General features: G+C 45.9%; 1 protein-coding gene across 1 annotated transcript in view; it reads right to left on the bottom strand.

Annotated features, from left to right (window-relative positions):
- LOC147716871 (galactosylgalactosylxylosylprotein 3-beta-glucuronosyltransferase 1-like) overlaps positions 1-8,706 on the bottom strand; it is a 353,353-nt gene extending 344,647 nt beyond the window's left edge. The window contains exon 1 of the mRNA XM_086920449.1: positions 8,607-8,706. Within this exon, the coding sequence (XP_086776575.1) occupies positions 8,607-8,706 (100 nt within the window). The remainder of the gene's footprint in view (positions 1-8,606) is intronic.
- Between the last annotated feature and the right edge of the window lie 4,862 nt (positions 8,707-13,568).

Genomic DNA, 13,568 nt, shown 5'->3' with positions numbered 1-13,568 from the left:
CTCGGTGCCGATGCATCGCATCATGCTGCTCACATTACCTTCAGCCCAGTGGTTCGATGATGACATATCTCCCCGTTGTTCTTTGCATCTTGACTCTTGACGCATCCTCAATGGTGCGCAGCTCATAAAAGATGCATGGATTACATCTGCGAGATCAACAACGACACATCACCTCCTTTTCTCCCTGCATTGCACTTGACATCGACACTTCCAAAGTGCTATTCTGTGTCTAAGGCTGATCCCTGTAGCCGGCCCGCACTCCATCGTGATCAGCCTGAACTTTTTCATTTGACCGGGTCAGGCGCGAGCAGATAGTCCCGGTTGTAGCTACTTGTTTCTAAGCACTATAAAACAGTTTATTCTTTGAAAGTTTATAACTTGACTTCTACTTTTACTCAGAAAAATATAAAGTTTTTTCTAAACTGGTGAGAAGCCTTTTTGTGTTGATTTCACTGTGCTACTGTTTGAAGTATTGTACAAGTAATTTACACATTGCCTCTTAAGTTATGTCTGACTGCTCTGTGCCAAGCTACCAGAGGATGAGCACAGGTGAATTTAAAGTGTGTGACTGACTTACCCTGATTAGGATTGTGGTGCTTGCTTGGACAGGGGGCATACCTTTGCCAACCACAAAACCATTTTCTAACAGGCACCATTTGGTGAAGGCATATATGTTCCTAGTGACACAGTCCTACCACCCCCCGGAAGTCACCATCATGGTCTTTCTGAATGTGACATGCAAAATGCGTGATTCAAAAGGAAGATGGAAATTTGCTCTCGATGGCTGGTTGTGCACAAAGACCCAATTGCCCAATAGAATGGTTGATTCTTCGGCCTGCCAAGATACACTGGCCTTCTGGTTGTGTTGCTTCTGCCAGAATTGATAAAGAAGAGGAAAACAGCAGTAAGGGATACTTTGCGTTTTTTTGGGAAGCTGACCGGCAGAAACGCTGATATGCAGTAACAAGTTTGAAGTACCTCTTTTCTGAGAGTAACCTATCATAGTGACCAAAAGCAATTTTCGGATTCTTGCGATATATTTTATATATTGATGAAATTGCGACGTGTTTTAAGACACAGTGAACCTTCCAGCATTAGTGGGAGACCTATTGAAAGTGTTTCCTAGTGGATATCTGTACCCAATCGACTGCTGCCTTACAGTTTTGTAAAAGTGTTGAGATAGTATTATCCTGGGACTGAAGTGATCGGTATAAAGATTTGTGCGTTGTGAAACTTGCCCCGAGGAAGCCCCATTTGTCCAAGAAGCTATTAAAGGAACATCTGTTGAATTCGCTGAAGAGTCCTGATTGACTGATGTTTTGTGCACTTATGCCTTGAAATATTTGTGTTGCCTCTCTGTGCATTTTGTTCTGCCAGAATTGGGTCGTTTGTCTGTCCATTGCTTCGGGGTCCTGGAGTCAGCATGAGGGATGTTATCTCTGAAGGATCTCCTGAAAAGTACAATGGTAGTAACCCCGGGCGGAATCCGTGTAGCCAAGCTACTCAGAACTACGTGAAGTGAAAGACACACTCTGCAGCACTACGGGCAGTACCGCTAGCAGGAGGAGTTACTGAATCCTCCTATAATGCACTGACTAAGGACTAACTGCTGAGGGTAGGACGATATCCTATTCTGGATCCGTTAGGTAATCGGTAGGTGCTCTCTGAGCCAAGCTGTGTGATGTCTGCTTGTAAACCCAAAGAACGAATTCTCCACATTTTCTCATTGCTCTGCCCCGATGGGGATTACCTTAATTATTGCCCTCATCAGCCTCTCCATCTCATCATTAGTCTGACACCAGCAAGGTGCTATCTTCCTGTGGTCAAAAGCAAGTGACTTCATGTATTCCCGAAAATCCTGCCTCTGCAGTGGGGTCCGTTGTCACTCTTGAGAGTGGACAGGACCCAGGATGTTGTAAAAATCTTGTATACATTCTTTTGTGTTTGTTTAAATGTTGTGGCTGCCAGCAGGTTAATAAGTGGGTATTGCGAGAAGACATATGACATCATTAGCATGTGGCATCTATCTGTCAGGGATCCGAAGTCCATGCTGATGTCACAATAAGGCCAGTGCTGGGGCTTTCTGTGATGACCGGTGTAGGTCTGTCCAAGGATTTGCATGCCTGGCGCCAGTGGCACCAAATTACCAACTCATCCACATCTGAGTCCATTGCTGGGAACCAGACTTTTTGTCTCAGGCATGCTTTCGTTTTGGTCTTTCCCTGGTGTGCTGTATAGGCACAGCTTAGCATCTGAGGGCTCAGTAGACAAGGAATAACAATTCTGTGGCATGAAGTAGGATCCCTCAATCAGTACCACCGAGTCTGTAGTGTATGTGCCACAGAGATCTCAGGTCCCTTTGATAGATGTTGTGTGGACTTCCAACATCAAAGAGAGAATTCTTCCACCCACTCAACTTCATCACCTCAATGATCTTTTAGTGGCATAGATACGATGATGTCACCTTGGTAACGTCGTGAAAGGCAATGGTCCAGGGGCAGCCCATTTCTGCGACTGACCCATTGCGCGTATTTATCCACATCTGATGCGCAGTCTGTTGGGGGATATCATGGCAGCCTGAGGTTCCCGAAGAGGTAATCTATGGGGTTTGAACCTCTGGGGCATACCATAGCGTCAACTTGTGAAGTTGGAGGGCCCATTTCTCAATGCGCAGTTGATGGTGTGATGGAGTACCCGCAAACAGTGGGATGAGTAGCTTTTGATCAACCCAGAATGGCTGCCTGTAGATGTATAAATGAAAGTGTTTGCAGCCTCACTTGATCACCAATACTTCCTTTTCAATGTGGTTGTATCGCTTCTCTGTGTCAGTGAGGATCCTGCTGGCAAATGTGATGGTCGTACATTATCCATCTTTGGCACGCTGCATTATGACTGCACCCAAGCCTATGGGGCTGGCGTCCACCATGAGCTCAGATTTCTTGGTGGGATAGAAGTGCGCCATGACAGTGTCCTAAAGGAGCACCTGCTTGATGGCTTGCAATACCTCATCTTCCACTATGCTCCATGCACACGTGGCCAATGTTTTCATCCAGTGCCGCAGAAGGCAGCTAGAGTTGCGAAATTGTGAATGAATGTCCCTTAGTATATTGCTAGCCCCAGGAAGCTTCGGACTTCCAATGGGGACGTGGACTTCACGGCCTCTTTTATGTCCATGGACTTCATCAGAACTACCTTAATTCCATTGTTTGAGAAAATGTAGCTGAAGAGTTTCATCTCTTGGTGGAAGAACTGCTAATTTGCCTGGTTGAGAGTGAGATCTGCATCGCTGATCCATTCAAGGGCACAGGGGCGGCTCTAGGCTCATGGTGGCCCTGGGCAGGGAGTGTAGGTAGTGGGCCCCGGAAGAGGGAGTCCGGGCGGGGCGGGGCGGAGCCCCATGGAGCTCAGGAAGGGGGTCAGGGTGTTTGTAACAGAGCCGGATGCCGCCAAATCCCTGCCACTGGGGCCGCCATGCAAATATATATCTATCCTCAGAGGATTCTTATATTAAGGAGATATATTGGCGTGGCGGCCCCTGGGGTTTGGCCGCCCTGTGCAGGTGCACAGCTTGCATATGCCTAAGGCCGGCCCTGAAGGGCAGCTCAGAGTCTGCTACAGTGGCACTTGGTGGTTGGGGCATATAAAAGGAGTTCATAGCTGACATTGATAACCCCTTGTAAGTCAGATATGACCTCTTTGACTGCATTTGGGAATCCTCTGCCACTGATGATATTCCAAAGTTGAGCCTTCGGCATTGGCAGAGGCTGACATGCGTGGAGAGTGTCATGATGTGTCACCATCCTTCCTGCAGTTCTAGTATCCTGAGTTCACTGCACAACCTTTTCTCCAGCATCTGAAGAAAGAGCAGGTAGTATTTATAAATTATGTCTGGCCATTGAGCTCTTTGGGACAGTTGTCCCTTGCAATCTAAAAGAGTTTTTTAAAGCTTTTTTCCATAGATGGCAATTGAGATCATCAACTTAGGTGAGACTCCTCTTTCCTGTATACCACTAGACAATTGGCCATATGAATGGAACTATGAAACATACTGGGCCCGATTCATAAAGATAAAGTTTGGCGAAAGTCTAACTTTGCGACTTTCAGTATTTGCAAAGGGCATTTATGAGTAGTAAATGCCCTTTGTGAATAGCAAAAGCGATAAAGTTAGACTTCGTCCCACTTTACCTTTGTGAATTGTGTACACTGTCTTCAGTTATCTAGGTGATTGAGCACCATTTTAGATTTACTGGTCACTGCCTGGACACCTAGTCCTCCACTCTTCATTTTGAAGAGATTCACTCATTACATAAGCAAGGTCTTCAAATCCTCCTAAATATAAACCAAATTAAGTTTTACCAGATTATGAATACAAATTTGGATGAGAATATGATTAATTATCTCTGCCTTGTTTCTGGTCTTTGGCTTTCTTCCTTTGCATGTATCGCTCCTCTCCTAATTCTCTTTCTAGTTAGTCACATTTCTGTATCTTGAGCCTGTATCCCGTGCTCTGATACTCACATTTCCCTCTTCTTACTTTCCTCCCCTTGCTCTGTCCCATATTTCTCTTCCCTAATGTCTCTCCCCCGACTCCCTACTGCCACTTTTACCTATACACAGGTATTCCTGCCCAGCCTGAGCTCATATCATAACACAACATATACAACACAAAAGAATCCAAAATTACTGTCACAATGCATATGCGTGCATTCATAGTGGTGAGTATACATTGATGTAGGTACACAACGGCCATCTTGGATTGGTGACCATTCTATTATGGCCACCTTGTGCAGACATTCGTGTGCATTCATCACAACGCATGTCCATGTATGTCCATATGCCAGCAGACATATTGGCTTTTTTTTTTACTTTACCATTCCAACATGGCAGAAGGTCATATCCAAACAGTGAACTACATCCAGACAGTGAACTAAAAAAAAGTGTGAGGAATGGCAATCCAAAATTGGCATGGGCAAAGCCAATAGGTCAGCAATCACCTTCTGAAGCAGAGACCCACTGGGTTTGCCAATGCTTGTTCCCTTTCTTGTTTATTTGTCTCTTTATCCAATCTCTCATTTGCCTCCTAGCTGCCTCTTTCTCATGTCTCTATATATTTATCATTTTGCTGTCTGTCTGCTTCCAACCTCCATCTTTTAGCTCTTTCTAACATGTCTGTCAAACAATCAATCATTCAATCTGGATTTGTAAAGCACGGCTAATCACCCTGCTGCTGTAGGAAGGTCGATTGAACAGCCAGGTCTTGAATCCTTTCTTTTTCTGAATTGCAGCATATCACCTTTCTAATTCCTGCCCCATACCCCTCTCAAGCCATATTTCACGTCGCTCCTTCTCATCTCATCTCATCTCATCTCATCTCATCTCCCCTCTCTGTCTCTTTCTCACCATTCTCTTTTTTGCTTGTATGCCTCTTTCTTAACTTTTCTACTGTGTTTCCCACTTCGACCCCATGCTGTTGCTTTTGTATCTGCCGGGCCCATTATCACATTCTGACAGTTCTGTAAATCGCCCCTGTCTCTACATCACTTTGGCAAATCTCATATGTATCCACTACTCCATCTCAGCTCTCTTTCCCAGATATCTTCCAGCCTTCTCATATACCTCATATTTCTTTGCATCAGCTACCTTGACCCCTCAATTTCATTAGCTCATGCACCTGCCTCCTCTCCTATCTCGTTATGACCTCTGTGCTTAACCGCCTCACCCCCTTTCTGCTATCCCTTTCTAAGCGTCTGTTTAGCAGCATTTTCTCTGTCTCTCACTTGTGTTACCCTGTGTCTCTTTCTGTCTATCATTTATCTCAGCTTCATAGCTCAGCTCTGTCTGCATCACCTTTATCTCCTGTCTTACTCAAATGTCTCCCACATCACTCTATCCTTTCTCTCTCTTATATCTCTCACCTGCTTCATCTCTTCTATCATTTCCTTATCTCTTTTCTGGCTCTCCCTAGCATTATTTGAGACAGAGAGTCCCTTCTACTTGCAACAGTTATTTATTTTTCAAGTTTGATACCAACACTTTCCACCAATGGAAAATAGTTTAGGGATTTCCCTGCAGAACAGGCTGTGTGTGACCAAGCGCTGATGGCTCTTCCTTGCTATGCATGCATCACAAAATAGTATGCAGAGGTGGTTCAAGGCCTTCCCATCTAGGAGGACATATCCGCCTCTCTCACCATAGTGGGTATGTTGGCTGTGGAGGTCTGTTTTATGCCTTCACCCTCTGCTCACCTCAGATTACATAAACTATTTGAGGTGAAGATGCTTCTCATGACCTCTGCTAAATTGCCACTAAATTGTATTTACATCACATTTATCATATAGACAACAGACAAAAAACCAACATGCACATTGACTGTCAAAACTATATGTAGCAAAATAACATACTCTAGATACAATAAGCAAATATGCTGCTTAAGAAGCCCTCGGTTCATATTAGCAGAGATCAAAACAAATAACATTTTATGTCGTGATTTTTCTTAAAAGCTAAATATTTCTTGTGGGACTACTGTAGAGCTCCATTGTAAATTAAGGTATTTAAAATGGGACTATAACCCTGAGTATATAAACAAAGATATCCTTTGAAACACCTATCCTTGCCAAATTGACCCAGGGATGGTATGAAGGAGGGATAGCCCTTCTCGATCTTCAAATGTACTATACAGCAGCCCCACCGACAACCGTCAACCATTGGGCCCACCAGTCCAGAGAGGAACCAGCCTACCACATGGATTATCTGGTCCTCCAAACAGGGGGTTACTCCCAAGCGTTGTATACCAATCCACGCCAATTATCAATAGAGGGACTGACAGCCCTAAACTAGGGTGGGAAAGGAAGATTACGTGAGCCACGCCTTTATGGGATGCTGAACTTTCGGGCACAATGGCAAATAAATAGGGTTTTGATAAGTGGGACTTGATAGGGATATCCACGGTGGGCGACATATGTACAACCAGAGGGGTAATTCCATTTGCCGACTTACAAAAAAAATATGAATTAGCCTTCATAGAGGTCTTCCAGTACTTAGAAATCCGACATGCTGTTCAGGCAGTATTTCCCCCAGATGAAGTCCTATCGGAAATGTCTCCTCAGGAGCACAGACTGTTGGAGGAACAACCTCCACCAAGGCAATCTTATTCACGTACCGAAAACTCCTAAACAATTCCCCGACACTCTCGCACAGCTACTACAACACTGGGAAACAGATTTAGAAGACTTGCAGGACGAGGACTGTGCAGAAGCCCTGGCCTCACTGTCAGAGGTCGCGGTTAGACTAGCTTTCGATTAATACAGCAAAGAATTCTGCACAGAGTCTAGGTCTCCTTTACCACACGGGCAAACATGGGCAGACAGATGGACACATGGGGGCAGATTTATGAAGGGCTTGCGCCACGTTTACGCCACCGTTGCGTGACGCAACGGCACGGAAACGTGGCGCATCCCTGCGCCCTATTTACAACGTGACGCCTCTAGGAGATGCGTCCCGTTGTACAGCACTGCGCCATGAGGAGGCGTTCCTGCACAGGGGGGGCGTTCCTGCGCAGGAACGCCTCCTGAAAGTGGCTGAGTGAAATCTATGAGATTTCACTCAGTCACTTTCAGGGCAATGCTGCATCAAAACCCTGCGCCAGCTTGAAGCAGGCGTAAGGTTTGAGGCAGCATTGAAAGAATAGGCCCCCCCAGAGCATTGCTGGAGCTGCGTCACGCTTGCGACACAACTCTAGCAATGCGCCACATTTCCGGCACAGATGCGTCACACATCTGTGCCGTTTTTGCCCCATGGTGCGTCGCATCATAAATGCGGCGCACCATGGGTGGCGTAGCTGTGCCGCACTGTGGCACAGCTACAGTTAACATAAATCTGCCCCAAGGTGTCTTAAGAAATGTGGCCGAATAGGAACTTTTTTAGATATTTTGTGGGAGTGCCACAACGTCCAAATATACTGGAGTGCAGTATTAACATGCATCAATGAAGTCACCGGTAACTCCATGAGTTCATCAGCTAAATTATTTCTCCTTAATATTTGAGAGGCCTCAGATCTTACTCAGGCAGACCAAATGTGGGCCTGTTAATAACTGGAAAAGAGACTTGGATTGGTGCATGAGACTAAGGGCTTCAGATACATTAACACAGGCACTAACAGCATGGAGATGGGGATGTTGAACACGTTGCTCTGCTTACCTGATCATCCTTAACAATATGCGTAATAGACTGTTGCCCTGCAAACTTGCTTATACCAACAGTTGATTACTGTATTGAGCCAGAATTTTGATATCAAATATGAATATCTGCACATTATGTAATATGTGTGGTACAACCAGCATATGTCATGTATTGGATAACCCTTTGTTAGTAAAAAGAATTAAACAAAAAAGTAATGTTCCCACTCTGGGTAGACCCATAAGCCTAGAGGCAAACACACTAAGCAAACACCCAAAAACAAATCCTTGCTAGTCCTATCATCAGTCAACACTAAAATGACCAAATATCAAACAGCATACCACGGTAAATTAGATACATCTAGAGAAACAAATATGATCTTTCTAAGCGACAAGCAGTAAGTTGCAAAAACACACCTGTAAAATACTCACAATGTTCCAATTTGCACTCACGATAACATCCAAAAAACAAGGTGAGAAAACAGGAAAACAAGCAGCAGGAATAGATAAAAATCAGCCATCGGAGATACATGGCAGAAGGGTGTCCAGGTTTCACGAGGCAGTCCTTACAACTGACTCACCTTTCCTGTTGCTCACTAATGCAGCTCACGCAGTGCACTGCCCGCCCCTCCAGGAAGCGAACTGATATTTAATTGTACCCTTGGATTACTGGACTCATATATTTTATTTGCTCTGTTGCAAGGTTTTGCCATTAATGTGTATGTTCTTTTAATTTACTTTTCTAATGATTTTATTTGATTCCTAGAAAAATATGAATCGTAATGACTGCAACCACACTCTTTATTACATCAAGACAGCATCACAGTAAAACAAAATCAGTACAGTAAAGGAAAGACACATTATTTTATGTTGTATATCTTTTTAAAAATCAATTTAATTATATATATATTATTGAGTCACAAGTAAAAATGTAAAAAAACCAAGAAAAGGGGCAGAGTAGCAACACCCTGACCCCCTAGGCCTGCTCAGGGGGTCCCCCACAGGGCCAAAAAAGGATTTTTTTTTTAAATTTGGCGGGATTCAAGTAGGGTCTGCGAATCCTGCCTAAAATTACAAAAACAAAATGAAGCGCAGGCTCCCATGCTTCGTTTTCATTAGGGTGGGCCAGGTCCCGGGGGTATAGCTGTACTATGAAGCAGGAGCCCGTGGGGGCCCGCTGACCCTGGGACCACCACCTCCCCAGGGCATTTTTTAATTAAAAGGCATGGCGGGGCTTCTGCCCACCCCATGCTGCCTCAGGGACCATCACCTCCCTGGGACTTTAATATTTAAATGTGGGGGGCTCACAGCCCCAATGCAGCCCCGGCAAACGTCACATCCCTGGGACTTTTTTTTAAAAACTAAAAGGCCCGCGGGGGCTCCTGCCTGCCCCCATGCTGCCCCTGGGACGCCACCTCCCCAGGGCTTTGATCTTTAAATATGGGGGGCTCATGCCCTTCCCACAGCCACGGTGATGCCACCTCCCCGGGCTTTAATTTCTTTAATAAAGTGCAGGGATCAGCACCTTCCTGTGGCATACATTATGCAATGAAGATGGGAGGGACACCCTCCAGGAGCCCTCCATGGCCCTGGAGAACGCCACCTCCCAGGGCCGGCTCCAGCAATGTCCTGGGACATTACAGTTTGCTATAGTGAATTAATTAATAATAATTTGATATGTTCAAAAATATATAGTAAACAACGAATAATTTAAGTAATATTTACTCCTTGTTCTGCTGAGATGGTAGAAGGAATCTTTCCAACCATGAGTTTTGCTTTGCATGTGGCCTTTTTCTTAATTCAACTCTCCTGGTATATCCTACTGGGCAGTAACTGAACCTGCACCCTCTTCCCTCTTTCTGTACCACTCTTGCCTCTTTCTGCATCTCTGTTCTTCTTTTGGCACTTCTGTTTCTTTCTGCACCTCTCTTGCTTCCTTCTGCACCCCTCTTCCCATATTCTGCATCTCTCTAGCCTCTTTCTGCAACACTCTTACCTCTTTCTGCACCTCTCTTGTGTCTTTCTGCACCTCTGTTGATTCTTTTTGCACTTCTCTTGCCTCTTTCTGCAACTCTGTTCCTTCTTTCTGCATTTTCCTTGCTTCTTTCTGCACCTCTCTAGCTTCTTTCTGTACCCCCCTTGCCTCTTTCTGCACCCCTCTTGCCTCTTTCTGTACCCCTCTACCTCTTTCTGCAAACTATCTTGCTCTTTCTCCAACCCTCTTCTTTCTTTCTGTACCCCTCTTGCCTCTTTCTGTACATCTGTTCCTTCCTTCTGTGCTTCTTTTGTTTCTTTCTGCACCTCTCTTGATTCTTTGTTGATTCGGGGAGCCTTGCCTTGCTTTGCCGTGAGGGGTACGGCTCTTTGTTGTACCGGGTCCCGCACTCCAGCGCCAGCACCATCGCCGTGAGGGGAACGGCTCTCTGTTGCACCAGGTCCAGCACTCCAGCGCCAGCACCATCCCCGCTGCGAGGGCAGGGACTTCAATCCCCAGGTGCCCCGGCGGCTGTGGCGCGCGAGTGACGCCACCAGAGTGCCCGGAGGGGCCTAAAAGGAGAGGAGCGCTGAGCGTTCATTGGAAGCCTTGCCTTGCTTTGCCGTGAGGGGAATGGCTCTTTGTTGTACCGGGTCCCGCACTCAAGCGCCAGCACCATCGCCGTGAGGGGAACGGCTCTCTATTGCACCAGGTCCCGCACTCCAGCGCCAGCATCATCACCGCCGCGAGAGCAGGGACTTCAATCCCCAGGTGCCCCGGCAGCTGTGGACCGCAAGTGACGCTACCAGAGCGCCCGGAGGCGCGTAAAAGGAGAGGAACGCCTCCCGCCCCGCGAGTCGCACGCGGGAGCGCCCGGGCTAAGCCCGGGCAAAGGGCAGGCCCTCTGTGGCCCTCCGAGGCCAGAGGAGGCCGGGCTTGGCCACCCCCCTTGGCAGGCCACTTCCACCTGGACCATTTGCATTGTTATCAGGTCAGTGATAAGAGTATACTAAACTGCCTAAACATTTGTCTCATAGTAAATTTCGATTAAACGTATATTAAATGTATATTATTGGGAAAAGAACACCGGCAGTGCCTAGGCCAAAAGACGTGCATAAAATGACAGTAACAACTTTCACTACCCCGCGGCCAAGTTTGACCGCCATTGATAAAATGCTTCAGAAGACCATTGACGTTGTTGCAACAGCCATCCAGAATACTGAAAGGCGCCTTTCGCTTCCACCAAGCTTGCCCCCTCTCTTGAATCAAGAAAACTCACTGGATTCTCTACTCGCCGCATCCTATGCAGGGCTTCCAGGCACAGACTCTAATGAGAACTGCATAATTGTGGACACGGCCCCCCTTGAACATTTTACCACAGTTAGCAGGCTATCATCAACTCCCACCATTCTCAGGTCTGATAAGAACATAAGTCAAGACTCTTGTGTTCCATTGGCTAATGACTTGGCACTTCTTGATGGCACTGGCCCATGTCCGGACCTTGATATATCAAATACTGAGAGGGACAAAAGTGACAGTATTCCTGTGTGAACCAGGGGGCAAAAAGCCAAGAGAAAATTGAAACACTTAGACACTGAGCTATCGCCAAAAAAACAGAGAAACAAGGGTGGGCGCAAGCAACCTCGGAGGATTCCTGCTTCTGCAGAGCGGAAAAGGGATGGGGGGAAGATCAATTTAATGAAATAGATACCCACACTACAGAAGCTAGTGCAGCGATGGGGAACAAAGGATTCTGGGGGAGGATGGAGACCTTACTGACTACCCTTTTAGGGCCAATCAATCAACACATCCTAAATATGGATAAGAGGCTGAGAGTGTTAGATGATCATGTAACAAAACTAGGCATAGGGCAGACTGTAACAAATAAATCCAATGTGAGGATATTAAGTGGAACTAAGCCCAAAAATAATGGGGTTAATACGAACACAGATGGTCACAATAAACTCACTCCCCCGATGCCAACACCAAGCACAAGCAAAAATCTACCTCCAGCCAAACATGCCCCTAATTCTAATAGGACTAAGGTAGTTAGTTTGGAAGGAACAGAACAAAATGCTGATAAAAGTAAAAGGGTCCCAACCAGACAAACTAAGAATGACGCTCAAAACCCCCCAACAGCCCAACCTGAACAAAACATGGCAACCAACACGAGGAAGATACCTACCCGCATCAGCCTACCGCCTGAATGCGGGGCGTATGTGTTGGTCCTAGTCAATGTGCCCAAACTAAGGAATGACCAAGAGGAAAACCCCATCACCCTCAAAAATAGGATCCTCCATTGGTTATCTGTAAATTGCAATTTCCCAATAGAAGGAGCAAGGGAGATTATCCAAACACAAAGAGTTGGGTGGGTGGGCCCGCTGAGAAAAAAGTTTGAGGGGGATTGCATAATTATAAATTTCGGGTCCCCTCAATGGGCTCAAAAAACCCTTGCTAATGCCCCACTGCCTTCACCTTGGGAATTTAATACGACTTTGCTCCCTCTGGGCTACTTTTATAGACACCTAATAGCCTCAAACTCTAACCCCGGGAATAACCCGGCTGCGTGCTATCAATCCAAATCTTGGTACCAGGAATAAACTCCCATTGTACCAACTGAATCAAGATTTTAGCCATATTCCCAGCACACCCGACACCACACCCATACTTTCCCATTATGCCCCAGTACAACCCTAGTGAGAGGCCATATTTAAGGAGCAATCTAAACCGGAACTTGCCTCAGAACGAGCTGAGGTCCATATATAACATCCCAACCTATAACCGGTTTGAACACGCCTTCTCAAATTTAAAAGATCAGGACTGACTGGCGAACAGGGGAGGTAACATTGGATGTCAAGAAGAAAGTAATGACAATGAGGAATATTTATTACCAACACAAGCCAGCACAACCCAGGACTTTGAAGCACTCTCTAAGACTTTACGAAATCTTGACACCAGTTTAGAAACTGAGGAGGAGATAGGGATTTTTATCGGGGGGGTTTAATGTGAAAATCTCAAAGAATTGCTGGACTGAGGATAGAAATCACTTAGATCAAGCTGAACAAAGGGGTATTGAATTAGCCAACATATTAACTGAGCACACTCTCAGCAATGCTATGGATACAGGTTACACTCCTAGCACATATCATGCTCCTACATTCTGAGGCAGGGATTGCTTCTCCACTATTGACTTTATCTTTATGTCCCCCCCTTTAATGGACCGTGTAACAAAATCCACAGTGACGGAAACATCGTTTGGCGATCATAACCCCATCACAGTGACTCTGCACCTAGGCCCTAGTCAGGTATATGCTAATTTAACCACATCGCTGCTGATGGAATTCCCCTCCTGTGCTGGAACTCTTTGAATTCCATTGTTTCATGACAAGCTCAGCTCGTCATAAGCACACGACCAGTGT

Source organism: Lissotriton vulgaris, chromosome 5 (genome assembly GCF_964263255.1).
Source record: "Lissotriton vulgaris chromosome 5, aLisVul1.2, whole genome shotgun sequence".
Classification (NCBI taxonomy): Eukaryota; Metazoa; Chordata; class Amphibia; order Caudata; family Salamandridae; genus Lissotriton; species Lissotriton vulgaris.
Note: the sequence above shows the minus strand (reverse complement) of the source record. Positions and strands in the feature narration are given on the sequence as shown.